Consider the following 23613-nt stretch of genomic DNA (forward strand, 5'->3'; position numbering starts at 1 on the left):
GCAAGAAGTCGGAACGAGTCGCCTGAGATGTAGAAGAGAGCGGAGGTGGCGCATAGGAGTGATGGAAGGATTAGGCCGATGTTAATAAAGTATCTCCAATAAAATGTATTCTTTAGGTTTGAAGAAAAAAATGCATGCATCATTGAAACCGTTTTCCTCCCTATCCATGGTATTCACTGGCCACCGATAAAAAACAAAACAAAAAGAGTAAGCCTAACTGAATCTCTCATCCATCAAAGATAAGTTTGCTTATTCATTAGACTTATTCATTAGACAACTATCAAAGACTTCAAGTGTAGATTTAAAAATCTCTTCCTCTCCATCTGAAGTATTCATCAGACACCAGTCATAAAAGCGTAGAGCTAGTTATGATTCCTGGTTCAGCAATGTCGTGACGAGGCCCTAGAATTCAAAGTTCACAAATGAATGTTGCTCAGCAACATTTACACTACTGTATTGTCTTGCTCTCATGTGGTGCTTCGAGGTATTCCACCTCTAGGCCCATGTTCTAAATTTTGCCGTTCATTAAACAATTTTATTCATCTTTCTTGATATCTCTCCAACAGGAACTTGCACCGAATGCAGTGCAATAATTCTCTCGCTCATCGAGGGATGTTTCTTAGACCGATAAATGACACATTGACATTAGATTCCCGTGCACATAACATCGAAAGCAATAGAGTGAGGTCGCCTGGTTCACACTGTTTAAGATATCGTTTTTTTTTCTTTTTGTTTTTAAAATTTGATATCATTCTGTGAGATTCCAATGTTTTCTGTAAAATTTAACAAATGGAATAGTTCAACTACCTTCAACTTAATTTTGAAATGATAATTTAAGGACTGTTTATGCGATACTACTAGTGATAGGAGTCTCCTATCTATTTGGTAATGTATATCTATGGTTGTGATATGACGTTTTTTATCACTTCGTTTCGTTCACGTCAATTTTGCTATATGAAAAAAAATAGTTTTACACAATAACATAACACAATGTTCTAAGATATCAGTGACTGTTTTTAACATCATTACACGTGATTTCTTCCATCTTTGAAAAGAAAAAATAGATAAATAAGGTTCAATTGAAATCAGTGCGGTGCAGGCAGGTGAACGAAAAATTATGAAACTCTGCCACGAGTTTTTTGGCCGACAGTACATACATATATAGTATGTATATATATATATATATATATATATATATATATATATATATATATATATATACATATATATACAAGGAATTTATTAAAATCCTGTTAACTAGCATGCCATTAAGATAAGCGATGTACCATTATATAACTAAGAATAAATCTTAAATAATTTTATATTAAACCATTCAGAGTAACCTGCCCCGCATTACTATGAGAATGACATAGAGGTGGATTGTCCATCACTCTTCTCATTAAATTCAAATTTGAATCCATATTTTGCTGGAATAAAGTTGAACGCAACATCTGTACGTATATTAATTTAATTTTTCGATATTGTCAAGATCAAAATAACATTTTGTTTCCTTAGTGATATTTATGAAATGAAATATAGCGAAGAGCTTTAAATTTCTCTTTTTTTCAGACCATTCAACACAAATATTAAGCAAGCCCTTTATAAACAATTAACACTGATAACCACAACATAATTACTATATTTACATACTTTGAAATTCCTTTCCTATTCAAAAAGCAAAACAAACGAGTGTATACTTATTCAAAAGGTTATCAAGATTACGTTTCATTTTTTGAAAAAAAAAACCTAAAGAGATTGAAGTGGTCTTTTCTCACGTTTAATTCTTTGAAAAATACCTGGAGAGATTATGGGGGTCTTTTCTCGCTGAAAATTAACGATTGATCGTGAAATCTTTTCCTTACTAAAGTGCTGAGTAAGTTGAAAAGATCTTACCTCTCTGAAAAGCAAGAAAGACAATGAAGTCTTTCCACATTCAAAAGACAATGAAGAAGAGGTCATTTTAATGCCAAAAAAATAAATAAATAATAGAAAAAATAAATATATTATTGAAAGCCAAAAATGACAAAGTAGTTTTTTCTTATTCAAAGTTTGGGTAGCCAAAGCGAAGACAGACGAAGAAGTCCTTCTACACTCAGACCCTACAGGGCAAAGAAGTCTTTCCTTGTCCTCAAGACAATGAAGACAAACAGATCTCTCTCTGTTCAGAACCGTTTTAGTTTTCTATAAAAAAAAAAAACTACAACTGTGCCGGCTTTGTTTGTCCGCCCTCAGATTTTAAAACCTACTGAGGCTAGAGGGCTGCAAACTGATACATCTACCCTCCAATCATTAAACATACCAAATTCCAGCTCTCTAGCCTCAGTAGGTTTTATTTCATTTAACGTTGAAGTTAGCCATGATCATCCTTCTGGCAACGATATAGGATAAGCCACCACCGGGCGGCGGTTAAAGATTCACGTGCTGTGGCTCATACGGCATTAAATAGAGACCACACAGAGATAGATTTATTTTCGGTGGCCTTGATTATACGCTGTAGAGGTTGTATATACAGAAAACTCGATTGCGCCGAAGAAACTTCGGTGCACTTTTATGCTTCGTTTTTTCCAGTAACGTGAAACCGCCATTGGGATAAAAACCGTCGATTTCATCTGGGCACGAGTGAGTCTCGTCTAATTAATCTGAGTGTTTGTATCAAAGGCAGAGGATTACCTACCTGCTCTACAAAAAGGAGCTGGAAAAGTTTTTAATTGGCTCCCAAACTTTTATATATATAAAAAAAGGGTAGTCTCCAATTTAAAAAAAAAAAAGCTTAGTTTCCAATTTCTACGCGGTTTGTATTATCTTCAAAACAAATGGATTCAAGGGAGTTTTAAAAGCTTGTTCAATGAAAAATATGAACTGGAGGAAGTTGCGATACACACTTAAATAAGTATTATTATGCAATGTAATACCTTCGAGAAGATATTAACCCATAAAGGGGAAACTACTTTCGAAGTCACATATGTGAGTAACCTTCAGGATTGTTCAGGAAAGACGTATATGTAATAATAATAATAATAATAAATAATAATAATAATAATAATATATAATAATAATAATAATAATAATAATAATAATAAATGAAGTGTTCGAATGTCAGAACATGGAAAATCACTTTGGCAACTTTTGTAAAACTTTCGGGAACTGAATGCTAAAACCAAATAAATAAATAAATAAATAAATAATAAATAAATACAAAACAGAAAACTGCGTAAAAACTGAAGAAATTCATTTTTAAAAACGGTGTTTTCAAATGTGAGAACACGAACAATCAACTTGGAAACTGTAAAAAGTAAGGGAATTGACTGCTAAACAATAAAAATAAAAATAAAAACTGCGCAAAACACTGAAGGAATTCCATTACAAATCTATGTAAAATTGAGGTTCTCAAATGTAAAAAAAAAAACGAAAATTCAATTTGGAAACTAAAAACTTAGGGCATTGACTGCTAAACCTATGGAAATGATAAAAACATGAAAAACGCACTGAGTAAAAAAAAATCCATGAAAAAAAATGGAGTTACCAAATGTGAAAACACGAAAAATGAATTTGGAAACTAATTAAAACTTTCGGGAACCGACTGTTAAAACCATGGAAAAAATAAAAACGCGAAATTGGACGCAAACATCAAACAGAACGTTCAAAAAACCAGAATTCAAAAAAAAAAAAAAAAAAAAAAAAAAAAAAATGGGGGGTGTTAAAAACTCACCATCAGCGTCGTAGTGGCTCCACACCTCCATAAACTGGTTGGCTGTGAGTTTCTTCAGCTCCCGGGATTCATCGTCCCGGAACTGTCTCATGAAATTGTTGCACTTTTCCTGAGAATTCATCTTTCTCTGGTAATCTGTGAGTCCGTCGGGGCCAACTGCCATACTGCAAGAGAAGGAGAGAGAGAGACGGTCATTAGATGATGGAAGAAGAAGGCCGCAGGTTTGTTTAGCAGGTCGTTCATTTTTAGTAAAAAAAGTGGAAAATGGAAGTCTATGAAAGGTGGAATATAGAGATGCATGTTTTTGTTTTGCAGGATCGTTCGTTCTGATAAAAAAGTGGGAAAATGGAGATGTGTTTATCTTGATGGATCGTTCGTTTTGATTAAAAAAGTGGAATATGGAGATCTATGCTTTTGTTTTGCGAAATCGTTCGTTTCGATTCAAAAAGTGGAATATGGAGATGTATACTTTTGTTTTGCGAAATCGTTCGTTTTGTTTGAAAAAGTGGAAAATGGAGATGTGTTTATTTTGATGGATCGTTCATTTTGATTAAAAAAGCGGAAAATGCGGATGTGTTTAATTTGATGAATCGTTCATTTTGATTGAAAAAGCGGAAAATGAAGATGTGTTTATTTTGATGGATCGTTCGTTTTGATTCAAAAAGTGGAATATGGAGACGTATACTTTTATTTGCAAAATCGTTCGTTTTGATTGAAAAAGTGGAAAATGGAGATGTGTTTATTTTGATAGATCGTTCATTTTGATTAAAAAAGCAGAAAATGGAGATGTGTTTATTTTGATGGATCGTTCATTTTGATTAAAAAAGCGGAAAATGCAGATATGTTCATTTTGATGGATCGTTCGTTTTGATTTAAAAAAGCGGAAAATGCAGATGTATGTTTTTGTTTTGCAGGACTATTGCTTTTAAGTAAAAAAAAAGTGGGAGATGGAGATATAAGAAAAATGGGAAATGGAGATGTATGCTCTTTTGTTTTGCAAGGTCGTTCGTTTTCTATAAAAAAAGGTGGAAACTGGAGAGGTACGCTTTTGTTTTGCAGGATCTTTCGTTTTGAATAAAAAAAGGGGGAAATGTTGATTTAGTTTCTTTAATTTACATTGTGAAGTTTCCCTTTTGCACTATGAATGTTTGAGACTCGATTTTCGAAACATTGTAAAACATTTTCTGCAGATAGGAAGCTTTCTTTATTACCGAAGACCTACCATTAAAAAGCAAAGAATTTTAAAAGATGAAACATTGACAATTTAAGAGCTTTTTTTCCGTCAGCAACTAAAATTTATTCTTAAGTTGTATCTTTAATTGCGATTAAAGATACAATCTGACCAGTGAATATTATTTCACAAATCAATCTCGGTACAGAAGGTGTCTTACGAAGGCAAATACGGCAGGGAAAGATATATCTCTCTATAAATAAATATTACCCTTCTTTGAATTTCCCACCATGAACTTCAACCTCACTTTGGTACCTCTCTCGGTGTGTCAGGGCCACATCCATGTTACATATTCCCCCCCCCCCAATATATATATATATATATATATATATATATATATATATATATATATATATATATATATATATATATATATGAATAATTATTCACATCGAACGTGATTCATTTATATATCATTCGAGCTACAAATGTCCTTTAATATCTAAATTCACTCTACCTCGGAATTGATATATTTTCATATATGTACCGAAGGGGAATTTTTTAGTTGATAATAATTTCGTCCCCATATGGGATCGAACCACCGTCCAAGTGGACGGGAACGAAATCAGGACAGACATTGACGCTATCAAGTCAGCTAACAGACGCTGTTAGCTGACTTGATAGCGTCACTGTCTGTCCTGATTTCGTTCCCGTCCACTTGGACGGTGGTTCGATCCCATATGGGGACGAAATTATTTTATCAACTAAAATTCCCCTTCGGTACATATATGAAAATATATCAATTCCGAGGTAGAGTGAATTTAGAAATTAAAGGACATTTGTAGCTCGAATGATATATATATATATATATATATATATATATATATATATATATAATATATATATATATATAATATATATATATATATATATATATAATATATATATATATATATATATATATATGTATATAATATATATATATATATATATATATATATATATATATATATATATATCTTATCACGATAATTGATACAAAACCAAAGAAATTTATATATGTGTGTATATAATATATATATATATATATATATATATATATATATATATATATATATCTTATCACAATAATTGATACAATACCAAAGAAATTTAACAAATAAAAACACTTAGAAAAAAAGCACATAAAAAATCTTTAAAAAATATATCCCAAGTTCTCTCGATATCTTCAGAAATATAAGTCACCTCCGTCTAGAAGGCACAATCTAATTATTGCAACGTGACCTCAGGTGGAAAGTGAGGCTTTTGTCATACCTTCTCGACCGAGTTATCTGTCTATCTAGCTGAGTCCGAGTTTTGCCCAATCTTTGTTTGTGTGTGCGTATATATATATATATATATATATATATATATATATATATATATATATATATATATATATGAATAATTATCACATCACCGTGATTGATATAAATTATTCGAGCTACAAATGTCCCTTGATATCTAATTCGCTCTACCTCGGAATTGATATATTTTTCATATAAGTAAACCGAAGGGGATTATTTTTAGTAGATAATAATTTCGTCCTCTCGTGGGTTCGAACCACCGCCCAGCGAACAGAGACGAAATCAGGGCGGTGGTTCGAACCCACGAGAGGACGAAATTATAATAAACTAAAAAAAGTCCCCCTTCGGTTTACATATATGAAAATATATCATTTCCGAGGTAGAGCGAATTAGATATCAAAGGACATTTGTAGCTCGAATAATATATATATATATAATATATATATATATATATATATATATATATATATATATATATATATATATATATACGCAAGAGAAAGATAACATCTCCAGATACGAAATGTAATTTGACCATTTACTGCAAAATTACTAAAATGCGTCACGTGACTGGCCAACTGCGTCACGCTACGTAAAAATTCGTTACGGGCGCAAGGAACGAGTCCCACTCCAAAGCACGCCACAAGCAAAACATGCAAGCATTCCCCCCCCCCGAAGAAAAAGAAGACGAAGAAGTCTATGTGAGACCCCCTACTGCATTGCATGAACAAACCTGGTGTGCGAAGATACTTCGTCATATTATTATTATTATTATTATTATTATTATTATTATTATTATTATTATTATTATTATTATTATTATTATTATTAAGAGAGTAAATCACAAATCATGTGGAACAAGCCGACCAAAGGGTGCCAATGGCTTGAAATTCATTCGAAGGAACTAACAGAATATAACAGGAAATGCAGAAAGATAAATGAATAAATTATCAGATAAATAGATAAAAAATAAGAGAAAGAAATTTGGAATAATGAAAGGATTGTAGTAACATGGGGAATTCAGTAAGCACGAGGAGGCCTACTGAGTGACGAAATTTTGGAAATTCGAGCCGGCATAAGTAGGCCTAACACGTCAAGAAATATTTATAAATTCAGTCGGCACAAATAGGCCTAATACGCAATGAAAGTTGTAAATTCCAGCCAGCACAAATAGCCTAATACTAAATGAAAGTTCTAAAAATTCATTCAGCATAAGTAAGCCTAAAACTTATTGAAATCTTGTGAATCCAGTCAGCACAAGTAGGCCTAAAACTTAATGAAATTTTGAAAATCCAGTCAGCGCAAGTAGGCCTATTACGCAATGAAATATTAACAAATCCACTCAGCACAAGTAGGCTAATACGTAATGAAAGTAGTAAATCCCAGTCAGCCAAAGTAGGCCTAATACGTAATGAAATCTTGAGAATCCAGTCAGTGCAAGTAGACCTAATACACAATAAAAGTTATAAATGCCAGTCACCAAAATAGGCCTAACACGCAATGAAATATTAACAAATCCAGTCAGCTCAAGTAGGCCTAAAACGTAATGAAATCTTGAGAATCCAGTCAGCACAAATACGCCAAATACGTAATGAAAGTTCTAAATTCAGTCAGCCAAAGTTGGCCTAATACATAATGAAATCTTGACAATCCAGTCAGCCAAAGTAGGCCTAATACTAAATGAAAGTTCTAAATTCCAGTCAGCCAAAGTAGGCCTAATACGTAATGAAATCCTGAGAATAAAAGACCCGATTGGAACAGAAAAAAAAACCTCTCCGAATTTTGAAATGTGACCAAAAGCAACGAGGCTGCTCCATTGCATTCCGCGGACGCACCTCTCATTAGACAGAGGAGTTTAAAGATTCTCCGTGTATATATATCTCATTAGGACGCGGTGTATCGGGTTCCATTATTCCCAATTTGCATCCGTTATACAGAACACGCGCCGGCATTTACTTAATTAAACCCGGCGTGCCCTGCCAAAGGTGGCTTTTGTATCAGTCCTCCCCTGCCGCTGCTGATGCTGCTGCTGCTGCTGGAACGAACTGGAAAAGACGACAGCGCAGCTCTTTTGGTATTCGTTGGAAACGCCGCAGTAATGGCTGGAAAACATTTTTTTTTTTTATTGCTTCCATGCCAATATACGGGGTGCTGGAAATATTGCAGCGTGAGAGAGCGGTTCTTGTAGTCTTCACTTGATCTTTTTATCAGTTCCAGATAGATTTGGAGGAAAACCACAGCGAAAAATAAAAAAAAGCATTAAATGGTGACCTTGTTTTTAAAAAATGCGCCAGGGAAGTATATTTTTTAGCTAAAATTGGAATATCTTCAAACATAAGGATTAACTTATCTTTAGCAGCTGTTAGACACAACTTCGAATGAATGACTGAATGAATGACTGGAAGTTCTCTGGCATCCTGACATCGAAGGTCATTGACGCCGATATCGTTTATTATAAATAAAGAATAAAATTATATGCAATTAAAACCATAAAAGCAAATATATCATTGTAAAAGTTAAATAGCTTTCAGAAGACCTGCTTCTGAAATAAATCTAAAAATGCCACTTGCATTGTATGACACATCATGTCCAAGAATCTTGGCAAGGATGAACCTGCCATCCTCACCTCGAGCCTCAAACAGATATCTATTTCTTTCCGTGCTATAAGTGGGGCATTCAGTCAACAAATGCTTCACGGTCAAGGGTATCAAACAGTCGTCACAATATGGTTGGTGTTGGCCAGCTAGCAAAAACTCATGTGTCATCCGAGTGTGACCAATTCGGAGACGACAAAGAGTAGTCTCCCACTTTCGGGGCATCACGTTATATTTCCAAGGGGATATAACATTTGTTATTTCTCTCATCTTATTATCAGCTAAGCTTTCCCAATGCTTTTGCCAATTATTATAAATAAAATTCTTAATTGTAGGTAAAAAATCATTACATGGAATGGGATACCTTCTTGGTAGCAACTCAGCTGCAGCATTCTTTGCCAGTGAATCTGCCTCCTCATTTCCACACACACCTACGTGTGCCGGAACCCAACAAAATCGAACTGTTATGCCTTTCAGACCAATAATAAAAAGCCACTCTAAAATCTTTAAAACCAAAGGGTTACTAGAATTAAAAACTTCTAAAGCTTGAAGGACACTTCTTGCATCACTAAAAATGGTAAAATTGCCCTCATCTTTTAATGCTATTTTCTCAATAGCGGTTAATATGCCATATAGTTCTGCAGTAAATATGGAAGATACTAGAGGAAGTGCACCTCTACAGTTAAAAAAACTACTATATACTCCAAATCCAACGCCAGCATCAGATTTGGAGCCATCTGTATATATAAAAGTCGATTCCCTATGTTCTTCGACATGTTCATGAAAGAGAGACCTGGCTTCTAATTCAGTCATGTTCTTTTTTATACCAATAAAATATTTACAAAAAGATATATCTGGTAACTTCGAAGATAATTCACTCAGGAATGTAGTGAAGATATCCTTTTAATATTTTAAGTGCTTTTAAAAGAATTATATACATATATATACCAGCTTATTGGTGGTCGGTAACCTTTTCAAATACTATCCAAAGCCAATATTGATTAACCTCACTGATCGACCGATCAGCTACGCCTAGTATATATATATTATATATATATATATATATATATATATATATATATATATATATTATATATATATATATATATATATATCATATATCAAGTCAAGTGGGCCATAAAGATAGAGAGAGAGAGAGAGAGAGAGAGAGAGAGAGAGAGAGAGGAGAGAGAGAGAGAGAGAGACCCACCTGTACAACATTCCAAGTTTTTCAGGAAGGAGGATTGCTCCATTGAAGAGAGAGAGAGAGAGAGAGAGAGAGAGAGAGATTATCATCGAGGGACTTCAAGGACTAAATTAACGTAGACGCTATGAAGTTATTCTAATAATAACTTATTGAAATTCAAATAACAATCATTTCTATAACCACTTCAAAAGCCACAACACCTAACACGACATAAATACGTAAACAAATAGATAAAAAAAACGCCAAAATAAAAACCCGCCAAATTGCCCGCAACTGGAATTTCATCCTACGTCAAGAGGGAGGGAACTCTTTTGCTTCTCGATTCCAATCCCTCTGAGTGTTTTTACAAATGCTACGTTTTTTTTTCTTTCTTTCTTTCTGTGTTTTGTTGAAACAAATGTGGTGACCACTCGATAAAAGGTCATCGTGGCGAGTGGGCACGAGGAATGAAAGGTCATCATTCATCTAGAACTCTAGAGCTTCATATAGATCGTCGATGGTACGAAAGGATGATATATACATATATATATATATATATATATATTATATATATATATATATATATATATATATATATTATATATATGCACACACACACACATATATATATATATATATATATATATATATATATATATATATATATATATATATATGTGTGTGTGTGTGTGTGTGTGTGTGTAGGTGTGTATAATGACAAATACTGCAGGAAGAGTTTGACAAACCGTAGAAAAAAAAATTCAATGGAAAACCAGATGGCGTAAAAATTGCAGACAAAAGCCATTTTTTTTTCAAAGCAAACACAGCAAACTCTATTACCATCACAGAGTTCTTCAGCGGTTCAGCGGCCAGTCTTATTACCTGGATTTCCAGCGAGAATAGCCTATCGTTGCTCGATTGACGTTGAGGTAAAATTGCGATAGAAAAAAAAAAAAACTAAATCAATCGTCAACGAACTGCTGACGACCCAGAAGTCGAACTCGATGACCCATCTGTCTGTCTGGTGTGGTCAGGTACATTCAGTCACTTGTCTCGTTGTCATATATATATATATATATATTATATATATATATATATATATATATATATATATATATATATATATATATATATAAATATACATATAAAGAGAAACCTTAGTGTCTACCATTTCCATACTCAGTATATATGCCAGCTCAGATATCGATAAACGCATTGCTATAGTCGCCTGTTTTCGCTGGCAAACATTCTTCTGGCAGACTTCCAAGACGCGTATGTCAATATGCAAAGTCATACAAAAAAAAAAAATTGCATATTTTCCCTGCTATTTGCTGGATATATAACATAATAGATTGATGTACGCTGCGCGCGACGTCAGGAAATGCATCTCCTTGCTGTATAACCTTTACAGAATGTATTGTTAACTGATAATGATAGAGTGACTTTTAAAGAGGCAATTCCTTTTCAATATTCATCTACACAGAACAGGCTAATAGATGTGTTTGGTTTGTAAATATATATATATAATATATATATATATATATATATATATATATATATATATATATATATATATATATATTATGTAACCGCTTATTGCTAAAACCATGTTATTAACTTTTGTAGGTACCGTACATGCTCTCTCTCTCTCTCTCTCTCTCTCTCTCTCTCTCTCTCTCTCTCTATATATATATATATATCTATCCTTATATCCACAGTAGAAGGTGAGTGGAACTGGGTACTTGGGACAAGTACTTTCTTGGACACACACACGCACACACAGACACACAGACACACACACACATATATATATATAAATATATATATATATATATATATATATATATATATATATATATATATATATATATATTTGTGCGTATATAAAACGCAAATAAAGAAATAAGAAATAGCACCCAAATTTGCAGCATTTCATTATCATTCATAGCCGAGGGAAATATACACACACTATTCTCATCCATCCATCTGGGTGCCAGCTGGTGCACTGATAGCTGTCAACTTGTCAGAGGTTTTGAAAGATGGTGTGAATTCTGTAAAAGCTGGCTGGCTCCTCGCTGCCTCATATTCTTGGAAGAATAACTGGCTCGCTTCAGTGAATATTAAGAAGAATATATTACCGAGTATAAATGACGTGGAGTGTTATGTTCGTGGACGGGGTTACAATGCTCTGGATATAATTTGTGGAACAACGAACGATACGAGATAGAGATAATGATTGAGTTACAATTTATAACCAATGAAGATGATGGGGAAATATAAATAAAAAAATAATTTTTTAAATTGATAAGTAATAGAAATAAAAAAAATAATTTTTAAAGTTAATAAGTGACATATACAATATAACACAGTTTATAAAATAACCACTAAGGATTATGCGAAAAAACCAAATAACAAATATATTAAAGTAATAAGTGATATATAGAATATACGACACTCAAAAAGTAAAAAAAAAGATAACTAACAAGGATGATGCCCCCCCAAAAATAATATTTAAAATTAATACGTGATATATGGAATTTATGAGACTAAAAATCATTTAAAAGTTTTACTTTAATACTGCCAATAATTTGTTCAAATTAATAAGCAACATATAGAGTGTATGATACCCAAAACCAGATAAAAGTTTTATTCTAATGCTTCTCCCTGAATGGCTACAACAAAGAATACAAAAAAAGAGAGAAAAAAAGACTTCCCTTTTCCGAAGGTTCAAGAGATATCTGTCAAACTTCCTCCCTTTCGAAAACTTCTAAGAGAGAAGTTGCACAATGACGCGAAACAAAGTAATATGAGAGAAGCAAGAAAAAAAGAAATTGTGTGAGAAGAAAGAGAGTAGGAGAGAAGTTTGTTGTTCATTTGTTTTATTGTCTAATATAGAATCTTTTGAGAATTATAAGAGATATGACAAAAGATTTTGTCTGCAGCGTAGTCATTTGAGCGAATGTGGCAGTAATAGATTTTTCAGTTTTCTCCAAAACCATCCGCTGTTGGAGAGAACACTTTGCCGTTTGATGTGTTCACACAATCACGTACACATATATACACCCACAAATACACATACGTTTACATTATATACATATGTGTGTGTGTGTATGTGTGTGTAAATGATTAACAAAGATATGCAATGTTATGTTTGTATAAATAACATAAATAAAGGTAACTGTCAATTTCCCTACACATATATATATACATACAAATATCATATATATATATATATATATATATATATATATATATATATGTAGTATGTATGTATGTATGTATAACTACAACAATATTCAGTTCAAAGTCACTTAACACCAGTCGGATTGAAAATGGCTAAGTTATCTACTGCAAGGTATATTGATTTCCATAGAAGTGATATATATCACATTATACCTTATCGTTCCTCTTACTATAAATGACAAAAATAAGTGAAAATAAATAAATAAAAGGAAATCCCGTTACCTGGTATGTAGAGCGTGATACTACATTAATAGCAACTGAATATTGATGAGCAAGAAGTATTGCTGGAATGGAACGTGGAACACTGTTGTCTGTCTCTTCAGTCACTGAACGTATTGTGTGATAAAATGCCACAATTATATAGCAAACTATAATACTAATTAAAAAAAACAAAGGGTTTTATCTTATACAAAGTAACAGTTTACTATATAATCGAGGGTTTTTATTACACAAATTGTTTTTCACGATTGCGAGTTTCTTAGCATTGTACGCTTTGTTTACAATACGTGACTGTGTCTAATATGGAAGCTTAGCAAAAAAAAAAAAAAAAAAAAAAGTTTTTATATGTTATATAGTAATACTGTTTACCATAGAATCGAGGAATTTAATTACACAAAGTGTTTTTCGCGATTGTGAATTTCTTTGCATTTTACGCTTTGTTTACATCACGTGATTGTTTACATTGATGTTTCTGATAAGGGAGTAAATGTTGATGCAGTTTTACAGATAATATATAGACACTCAACCTCTTAGGATCAATTCTTTATTGGTTTTCCTCTTTGAAACCCTTATTACCAGAGTCAGAGTTCACCTGGAGTCGACTAAGTTTTTTCGAAGAGCAAAATGTACCCAAACGGACGGAAGGAGAAAAAAATATTGGAACGTGTGTGAACGTTAAGTAAAGACGAGGTGAGAGAGAAGATGCCAAGTATAAATTGAGATAGGTTCGTCGTATTTACGAACAGTTCCAAAAACGGAATTCTAAGGTAAGTGACGCAACTTTATCGAAGAACAGTTTTGATGATTGCATCATAAAATAATATATATTTACAAATATCTACTGCCTATTGAATAGATCATATGGGGTTTATGGACATTTATCCATGTGTGCATACGTGAATATATAATATATATATATATATATATATATATATATATTTATTATATATATATATACATATATTTATATATATCTTATATATATATATATATATTATATATATATCATATACAATTCTTTTGAGAGCAAAAATAGGAAAATATTCTACATTTATTTAATAATGTATTATTTTCCACTTGTATATACAATAAGAATATCATTGCATAGATTGGTACAGACTATAAGTTATGCCTACAATATACGAGTTTATATAATATATATTATATATAATATATATATATATATATATATATATATATTATAAATATATATTATATATATATATATATATATATAGTATACATATACAGACAAGCTAACAAAAATGATAATGGACGACGAAACTGTTCTAGGTAACTATTACCACCCACAGTTCCTTCAATACGGGCTTCGAATCAGCACATATGGGGGTTCTACCCCCAACCGTCCCAAACGCCCCCATCACGCGTAATACAGGCGCCTACATGATGTATTATGAGATGTGGTTTTATTTATAATTTCTGACGACCTGCCCCCTATACAATTCACTTGACACACACACACACACCCACACACACAGGATATATATTATATATATATATATATAATATATATATTATATATATAACAATATATATAAATATATTATAATATATAATATATAAATTTTAAATATATGTAAGATCTCTCTCTCTCTCTCTCTCTCTCTGTCAGCGCCTCGTTACGAAGAAACGTTGAAAACGACCGAGAAAATATCAGTTTAGTACACACACAGTATGTATAAACATATATATATATATATATATATATATATATATATATATATATCTATCTATCTATCTATCTATCTATCTATCTATCTATCTATCTATATATATATATATATATATATATAGTATATATATATATATATATATCATATATGCACTACCAATTCGTAACTCTCCACAAAGTCGACACCATTCATCGATTTGGTAGATCGTATCTTGTTATACTTCAGCACTTGTTTGTAAAAGAGAGAGAGAGAGAGAGAGAGAGAGAGAGAGAGAGAGAGAGAGAGAGAGAGAGAGAGAGACTCGAACACACTCATATACTCACATATATCGTAATTAAGAAACTGAATGGTTGCTTCTTTTTTTACGCGTGTGCGCTATAGAAATCCAAACCGTTTGACCTAATTGAAAAAAATCAGAATTAAATAAAACGTTAATGAGAGTCTAGAATAAAGAGAGTAATGAAAGCTGAATTAAATGAAATAGAATGAAATAAACGGTAATGAATGTCCAAAAAAAGAGAATAACAAAGCATAAATTCATGAATCAGGAATAAATTAACGTTAATGAAAGTCAAGAGAAGATAGTAATGAAAGCCGAATTAAATAAAATTAGAATGAAATAAGTGGTAATGAAAGCACAAAATAAGAGAATAACAAAGCATAAATCTATGAATCAAGAGACAAAACATAAATTTTATAAATCAGAATTAAATAATCGATATCGATGAAAGTCAAAAGGCAGAGTAAAATCAGAAATTAAATAAATGAATGTCAAATGAGGAGAGTAACAGAGCCGAATTGAATAAAGTCAGAATTAAATAAAAGATAATGAAAGTCAAAAGTAAAGACCAACAGAGCTGAACTGAATAAAACCAGAATTAAATAAAAGATAATGAAATTCCCCCAAAAAAGACTAACAAAGTTGAAGTGAATAAAACCAGAATTAAATAAAAGATAATGAAAGCCAAAAGTAAAGAGTAACAAAGCTGAACTGATTAAAACCAGAATTAAATAAAAGATAATGAAAGTCAAAAGTAAAGAGTAAAACCAAGCTGAACAAAATGATAAAACGCAAGAGATTAAATAAAAGATAATGAAAGTCAAAAGTAAAGAGCAACAGAGGCGAACTGAATTAAAAAAAAAAAAGACAAATGAGCGACAAAATGCGGAAAAGTCTAAGCGAACCAGTGAACCAGCTGTGCGGTTCCACGTTCCATATTTGAATGTCGGATCAATGATTACTCCACCTGAACTTTATCATTCGTTAAATACCACGCTCTATTACCCACCCGGCAGCATCCTGATATATACTGGCAATAATACACCGGTGGATTTTTTTTTTTTGGGGGGGGGGGGGGGGGGGGAGGGGGGGGGGGGGGGGGGGGGGGGAAGTTGTTTAGACAACGTCAAGTTTTCTTGGCGACTGGTCGGTTGGTTTTGGTGGATAAGGAGGACAGGAAATGTTGCTTTTGGGAATAAATTGTTTTTTGGGGGAAAATTTGCCTTTTGGGGGAAAATATTGCTTTTGGGAAAAATTTGTCTTTAAGGGAGAAAATATTGCTTTTTGGGGAAGATATTGCTTTTCTGGAAAAATTAACTTTTTGGGAGAAAATATTGCTTTTTTTCGAAAATTCGCCTTTTGCGGGAAAATATTGCGTTTTGGAAAAATTTGCCTATTGGGGGAAAATGTATTTTTGGAAAAATTTGCCTCTTTGGGCAAAATATTGCATTTCTGGAAAAATTTGTCTTTTGCCTATATACACTTGCCAAAACCTGCAACTCGTAGCGCGTAGTCAAGCAATGATTTATGGTGGAGCAGTGGTGGGGAGCGCACTCCCCCCAGTAGATTCTTCTTCACAGGAGAGTGTGGCACAAAATCTGGGAGGAAAAAAAATAATGCAAATCCAAAGTGCAGATGATCCCTCTTGTGGGACCGTGGCAATCCAGAAGGTTTGCCTGTGTTCCAGCAATACGGGAAACCAATAGAAAACGATCTAGGCTGCATTTCTAGGGTAATTTATGATGTGAAGTTCTTCAGAAGAAATTTCACCCATAAGGTCAATGAATGGAGTGATCATTTTGCCAACCCGGTTTTATTTATTCATTTTTTTTACTTTATTTTTGTCAGAAAAGGAATTCCTGGTCGTTTTCAAGCAACAGTGAACAGTGGAAAGTTTGGAAATGTGATAAGTAACTGAATTTCCCCGCGTCTTGGCCGCTCAAATGGAATGAATCAGATGTGTGTATACACTAGAGTCTGCTCTAGAAATATAGCGTTCTTGGCATATCAGCAACGAAATATAATGATGAAAAGAAAGGAAATTTCATGCTGATGTTAAAGAGAAGAAGGAGATACCGTTTGAAGAGAGGAAATCAGATTTTAAAAAATCATAGTCTATGCCAGAGGTTATGAGAACCTCATGCTGCGCCTATGGGACTAGATCTCCGGATATTTGTATATATTTGATTTTAATGTGTCAGTGCACACATGGGCACATTTTGTAAATAAAGATAACTAGATAAAACTATAACTCCTTTTGATTTTCTTGTATGAATATGTGTATTATACAAAGTATGTTGAGTTATATTGTCAACAAATAGGACTTAAGTGGACTTGAGCAAAGGGGGTATGGAATCATATTGGGCACTTCATTGGGGGTCTGGGGTCATCAAAAGGTTAAGAACCCCTGTTTTATGCTACAGAAATTGGGAAAAAGAAGCGGTGATCAAGCCAAGCCAACGGAGAATATTTTGATTGCCAAGTCAAAGTGTTTTGTAAGATGCCTCAGGAATTTGATGAGGATGACAGGATGTCACATGAAGGCCTTCGAACCCAGAACGTGAGAGTGGAAAGGCAAGTTATAACCATCGAAAAAAAGTGCTTAAGAATTCTAATATCAGATAATACATTAGAGCAGGGGTGTCAAACTCATGGCCCTTGAGGTGCCAAGAGATTTTTCAGCTCGAGCTCTTATAACTGTTAGAACTGAGGAAAATTTAACTAAAGTTACTACACTGTTAAAACGAGACATAATAAGCTTTACCTTTCATTCATATGACAATAATTTATTAATTTATATCATATTATAATTGCAAATCTTAATAAATGAGTCATAAGGAATAAGAAATTACCAAATCTTTGATGGCCCTCGATACCATAACGAAGTGCATAATTGGCCCTCGAAAGGATTTGAGTTTGACACCCCTGCATTAGAGAGACTATGTCATACATGGGTAAAACGTCTCTATTAATAGGAAGCTGTAAATATTGTTAACTAGATCATGTAGATACTGGCTGCAATCCAGTTATGGCTTAAACGTCTAAGGTACGAGGGAAAGAACAAAGGAAAGCGATCAGGAACTTCAGAACAAGAACTGTTATTGTAAAACGTCAACAGTATGAAGGAAATGTGGCCAAAACGGCAAAGATGATAACAGGGGAAGAATGAGAGGCAAGAAGAGTGAAAAGACTCATACGATGATGCCCTACAGAATCCCGAGCAACTTGACTTCGATCATTAAACATGGCCAAGCTTTCCTCGGCAAAAATGAAGGTGAAACAGTTCCGTAGGGGAGTAGGGCCATCAGTGCACCTCACACGGTGCACTGTTGGCGTTACTTAAGGTTCTTTGCAACTGCAGCCTCCTTTCATTCCTTTTACTGTACCTCCATTCATATACTCTCTTCCATCTTGCTATCCACCATCTCCTAATACTTGTTCCTTAGTACAATTGCACACACGCACACATATATACATACATATATATATATATATATATATATATATATATATATATATATATATATACATATAAAAATAAGATTAAAACGACTTCAATAGCATGTCCCAATAATGAGTTCAGTCTCTTGAACAAGTATTTATTTACAGTGGTGCTCAAATCTCATGCGACATGATTCTTTTTGTATCGTCCATATTCTTAGATTCTTAGACTCAACGTGACGTTGCCAAGTAGTGTTAAACTTTTTTTTCCCTAATGTCATACCTGTCGAAAATGTTTGTAAATTCACAGCTAGCCCTATTTTCCTTATGGTTTTATAAATATGATCCCTTTTATAACATAGATATAATTCGTAATCTGTGTGATTTGAACTGATTTTATTTTTTACGCTGCTAAGTTCAAAGTGCTGTGTGATAAGGTTAGCGGTGTCATCAATGAAAGCACACTTAACATGCTCCTTGGACTGGTCAACATAGCTACGTCTGCTGCATTATGACAGTAGACCTAATGAGCTCAACAGTCATAACAACATTTTCAAAGTAGGAATATGAAATAAAACAAGTTTTCTTTGAATGTTGAAGCTTTCGGCTGTGTTTAAGCTGCCTGTATGTTTGCAAAAAATATATAGGCCTAAAAAAATAATCTAAGCCTTTTGAGATGTAATCTGTTACTAATGAATTTATTTGTAGAGATTATCTGTTCTTTGACGAATACAATAGGAATATGAATTACAACCAGTTTTCTTTGAATGATGAAGTTTTAGGCTGTGTTTAAGATGCCTGTATGTTGCAAAATTATTTATAGGCCTAAAAGAATAATCTAAGCCTTCTGAGATATAATGTTACTCAAGTTTTCATTTGTAGAGATTACCTGTTCTTTAAGGAATAAAAGATGATGATTTTGATGATATGGAGAAGATGATTATTAATCGAAATATCATAAGTATCACTATTAAGGCGTATGGAACACTTGTTTTTCATCTGGTTTAAAATATTATTTTCTTAAAAGTCCTTCTCCTCGCTTTTGTGTATAATTTATTCTTTCATAAGGTAGCTTGAAGTGCAAGAATGTGTAGATAACCTCATTTGCTTTCTGGCCAGAAATTGTTAATAGAAAGATGTGAATGTTAAGTGTTTAGTGTTTTGACTTTGAGAAAAGAATAATTGAGTGGGCGAATATTTGCTAGTATGCCATCATTTTTGTATTTAAAAAATATAACAAATAATTATGTATGAAAATTCAACTATACCGTCCAGGACCTTGGCCTCCCTGGCGATCGGTGGCACTTGGTGGGAGCGCTGCCGACCGTCGGCTGGGAGGCAGAGACGGCTGATTGTCTCCGTCCAGGACCTTGGCCTCCCTGGCGATTGGTGGCGCTTGGTGGGAGCGCTGCCAACAGCCGGCTGGGAGGCAGAGACGGCTGATTGTCTCCGTCCAGTAACTAGGCTTCCCTGGCGATCGGTGGCGCTTGGTGGGAGCGCTGCCAACAGCCGGCTGGGAGGCAGAGACGGCTGATTGTCTCCGTCCAGTACCTAGGCTTCCCTGGCGATCGGTGGCGCTTGGTGGGAGCGCTGCCAACAGCCGGCTGGGAGGCAGAGACGGCTGATTGTCTCCGTCCAGTACCTAGGCTTTTCCTGGCGATCGGTGGCGCTTGGTGGGAGCGCTGCCAACACCGGCTGGGAGGCAGAGAGGCTGATTGCTCCGTCCAGTACCTAGGCTTCCCTGGCGATCGGTGGCGCTTGGGTGGAGCTGCCAACAGCCGGCTGGGAGGCAGAGACGGCTGATGTCTCCGTCCAGTACCTAGGCTTCCCTGGCGATCGGTGGCACTTGGTGGGAGCGCTGCCAACAGCCGGCTGGGAGGCAGAGACGGCTGATTGTCTCCGTCCAGTACCTAGGCTTCCCTGGCGATCGCTGGCGCTTGGTGGGAGCGCTGCCGACCGTCATCTGGGAGGCAGAGACGGCTGATTGTCTCCATCCAGGACCTAGGCTTCCCTGGCAATCGGTGGCACTTGGTGGGAGCGTTGTCGACCATTGGCTTGGAGGCAGATGGCCGATTGTCTCCGTCCAGGACCTTGGCCTCCCTGGTGATCGGTGGCGCTTGGTGGGAGTGCTGCCGACCGTCAGCTTGGAGGCAGAGACGGCCACTTGTCTCTGTCCAGTACCTTGGCCTCCCTGGTGATCGGTGGCGCTTGGTGGGAGCGCTAACAACCGTCGGCTGGGAGGCAGAGACGGCTGATTGTCTCCGTCCAAGACCTTAGCCTCCCTGGCAATCGGTGGCGCTTGGTGGGAGCGCTGCCGATTGTTGGCTGGGAGGTAGAGACTGCTGATTGTCTCCGTCCCGGACCTTGGCCTCCCTGGTGATCGGTGGCGCTTGGTGGGAGCGCTGCCGACTGTCGGCTGGGAGGCAGAAGAGCCTGATTGTCTTTGTCCAGGATCTTGGCCTCCCTGGCGATCGGTGGCGCTTGGTGGGAGCTCTGCCAACCGTCGGCTTGGAGGCAGAGATGGCTGATTGTCTCCGTCCAACGACCTTGGCCTCCCTGGCGGTGATCTGGTGGCACTTGGTGGGAGCGCTGCCGACCGCCGGCTTGGAGGCAGAGACGGCCGATTGTCTCCGTCCAGGACCTTGGCCTCCCTGGCGATTGGTGGCACTTGGTGGGAGCGGTGCCGACCGTCAGCTGTGAGGCAGAGATGGCCGATTGTCTCCGTCCAGTACCTAGGCCTCCCTGGTGATCGGTGGCGCTTGGTGGGAGCATTATCGATCTTCGGCTTTGAGGCAGAGACGGCCGATTGTCTCCGTCCAGGACCTTGGCCTTCCTGGCGATCGGTGGCGCTTGGTGGGAGCATTACCGATCGTCGGCTTGGAGGCAGAGACGGCCGATTGTCTCCGTCCAAGACCTTGGCCTCCCTGGCGATTGGTGGCGCTTGGTGGGAGCGCTGCCGACCGTCGGCTTGGAGGCAAAGACAGGCGATTGTCTCCGTCCAGGACCTTGGCCTCCCTGGTGATCGGTGTCGCTTGGTGGGAGCTCTGCCGACTGTTGGCTTGGAGGCAGAGATGGCTGATTGTCTCCGTTTAAGACCTTGGCTTCTCTGGCGATCGGTGGCGCTTGGTGGGAGCGCTGCCAATTGTCGTCTTGGAGCCAGAAAATAAGGAAATATGGAGATGCTACATCAGAAGCAACCCGACGGAGAGAGGATATAGAAGAAGGCTGGTCAACATCTGGAATGAGAGGAATAACACCCCCCAAACAGGGCAGAGGCTGGCAGACCAAGTAAGGAACATAAAGAAAAAGAACTGGCTCTCCCCAACAGAAAGAGAAGAACTGGAAAGGGAAATGACACACGGCAACGAATTACAAGATGACGAACTGAGAGACGATGCCACGAAGACGACAGGGATGATGAGGTATCAAAACAACGACACACGAAGAAACACCGACGAAGTAACAGACAGGACGGAATGGGTAGAAAAGATCAGACAATGGATGAAGCCAGATACAGAGAGAACTAAGATTCCCTCCATGAAAGGCTACAACACCAAGAAATTAAGGGAGAAAACAAGTGAGGTCAATGAAATAATGGGCATAATACACACCACCAATATCACAGAAACAAATAACTTGACATATGCAGGAGCAAGATTAGTAGCAGAACTGATGGAGATATGAACACCAACACCACCAGCACAACCAACCCAACAGAAACCAAAAGGCGCCTGGAAAAGCAAATCATGGTAATGAGATCTGACTTGAGTAAACTGAAAGAGATGGCAGAAAAAAGGCTAAGAAGCAAGAAAACAAGGGAGGAACTCAACGAGAAATACAAAGGACAAGAGAGGGGACTAAACAACACCATAGATGTAAAACTGAGGCTTAAGGCTAAAGCACATAAGATCCAACGGTACATGAACAGGAATAAGGGATACCAAGAGAACTAACTATTCGGAACCAACCAGAAAAGACTATACAGCCAACTAAGAGAGGAAGACAACCACCAAAAAATTCTTGAAGCTGAACCAAGTAAGAGACTGGGAAAACATCTGGAGCAATCCGGTATCACACAACAAACATGCAACATGGCTCCAGGAAGTCAAGGAAGAAGAAACAGGGAGAATAAAACAAAGATTCACTGACACACGACAGACACAGTCAGACACCAACTAAAGAAAATGCCAAACTGGAAAGCCCCAGGTCCCGATGAAGTCCATGGATACTGGCTCAAAAACTTCAAGGCACTACACCCAAGAATAGCAGAACAATTCCAGCATTGTATCACAAATCACCATGCGCCTAAATGGATGACCACAGGAAGAACATCCTTAATCCAGAAAGACAAGAGTAAGGGAAATATAGCCAGTAACTACAGGCCTATCACCTGCCTACCTATAAGTGGAAGTTACCAACAGATATCATCAGCGAAAGGCTATACAACTACCTAGAGGATACAGACACCATCCCACACCAACAGAAAGGCTGCAGAAGGAAGTATAGGGGCACAAAAGACCAGCTCCTGATAGACAAAATGGTAATGAAGGACAGTAGGAGAAGGAAAACCAACCTAAACATGGCATGGATAGACTATAAGAAAGCGTTCGACATGGTACCACACACATGGCTAATAGAATGTCTGAAAATATATGGGGCAGAGGAAATCACCATCAGCTTCCTCAAAAATATAATGCGCAACTGGAATACAATACTTACAAGCTCTGGAA

At 36.1% G+C, this 23613-nt stretch overlaps 2 protein-coding genes across 10 annotated transcripts in view; both read right to left on the reverse strand.

The window, feature by feature from the left end:
- The window catches only part of LOC135224670 (calbindin-32-like), a 259533-nt gene that overhangs the window by 83656 nt on the left and 152264 nt on the right, over positions 1 to 23613 (reverse strand). For all 9 annotated transcript variants that reach the window (XM_064263898.1, XM_064263899.1, XM_064263900.1 and 6 more), the window contains one exon: positions 3710 to 3873. In XM_064263898.1, the coding sequence (XP_064119968.1) occupies positions 3710 to 3872 (163 nt within the window). In that variant the 5' untranslated portion in view covers position 3873. The remainder of the gene's footprint in view (positions 1 to 3709; positions 3874 to 23613) is intronic.
- LOC135224877 (serine/arginine repetitive matrix protein 1-like) overlaps positions 20344 to 23613 on the reverse strand; it is a 49179-nt gene continuing 45909 nt past the window's right edge. The window contains exons 2-3 of the mRNA XM_064264199.1: positions 20794 to 22018; positions 20344 to 20755 (exon numbers count right to left, since the gene is read on the reverse strand). Coding sequence (XP_064120269.1) covers positions 20344 to 20755; positions 20794 to 22018 — 1637 coding nt within the window. The remainder of the gene's footprint in view (positions 20756 to 20793; positions 22019 to 23613) is intronic.

The sequence above is a fragment of the Macrobrachium nipponense genome, chromosome 12, assembly GCF_015104395.2.
Source record: "Macrobrachium nipponense isolate FS-2020 chromosome 12, ASM1510439v2, whole genome shotgun sequence".
Classification (NCBI taxonomy): Eukaryota; Metazoa; Arthropoda; class Malacostraca; order Decapoda; family Palaemonidae; genus Macrobrachium; species Macrobrachium nipponense.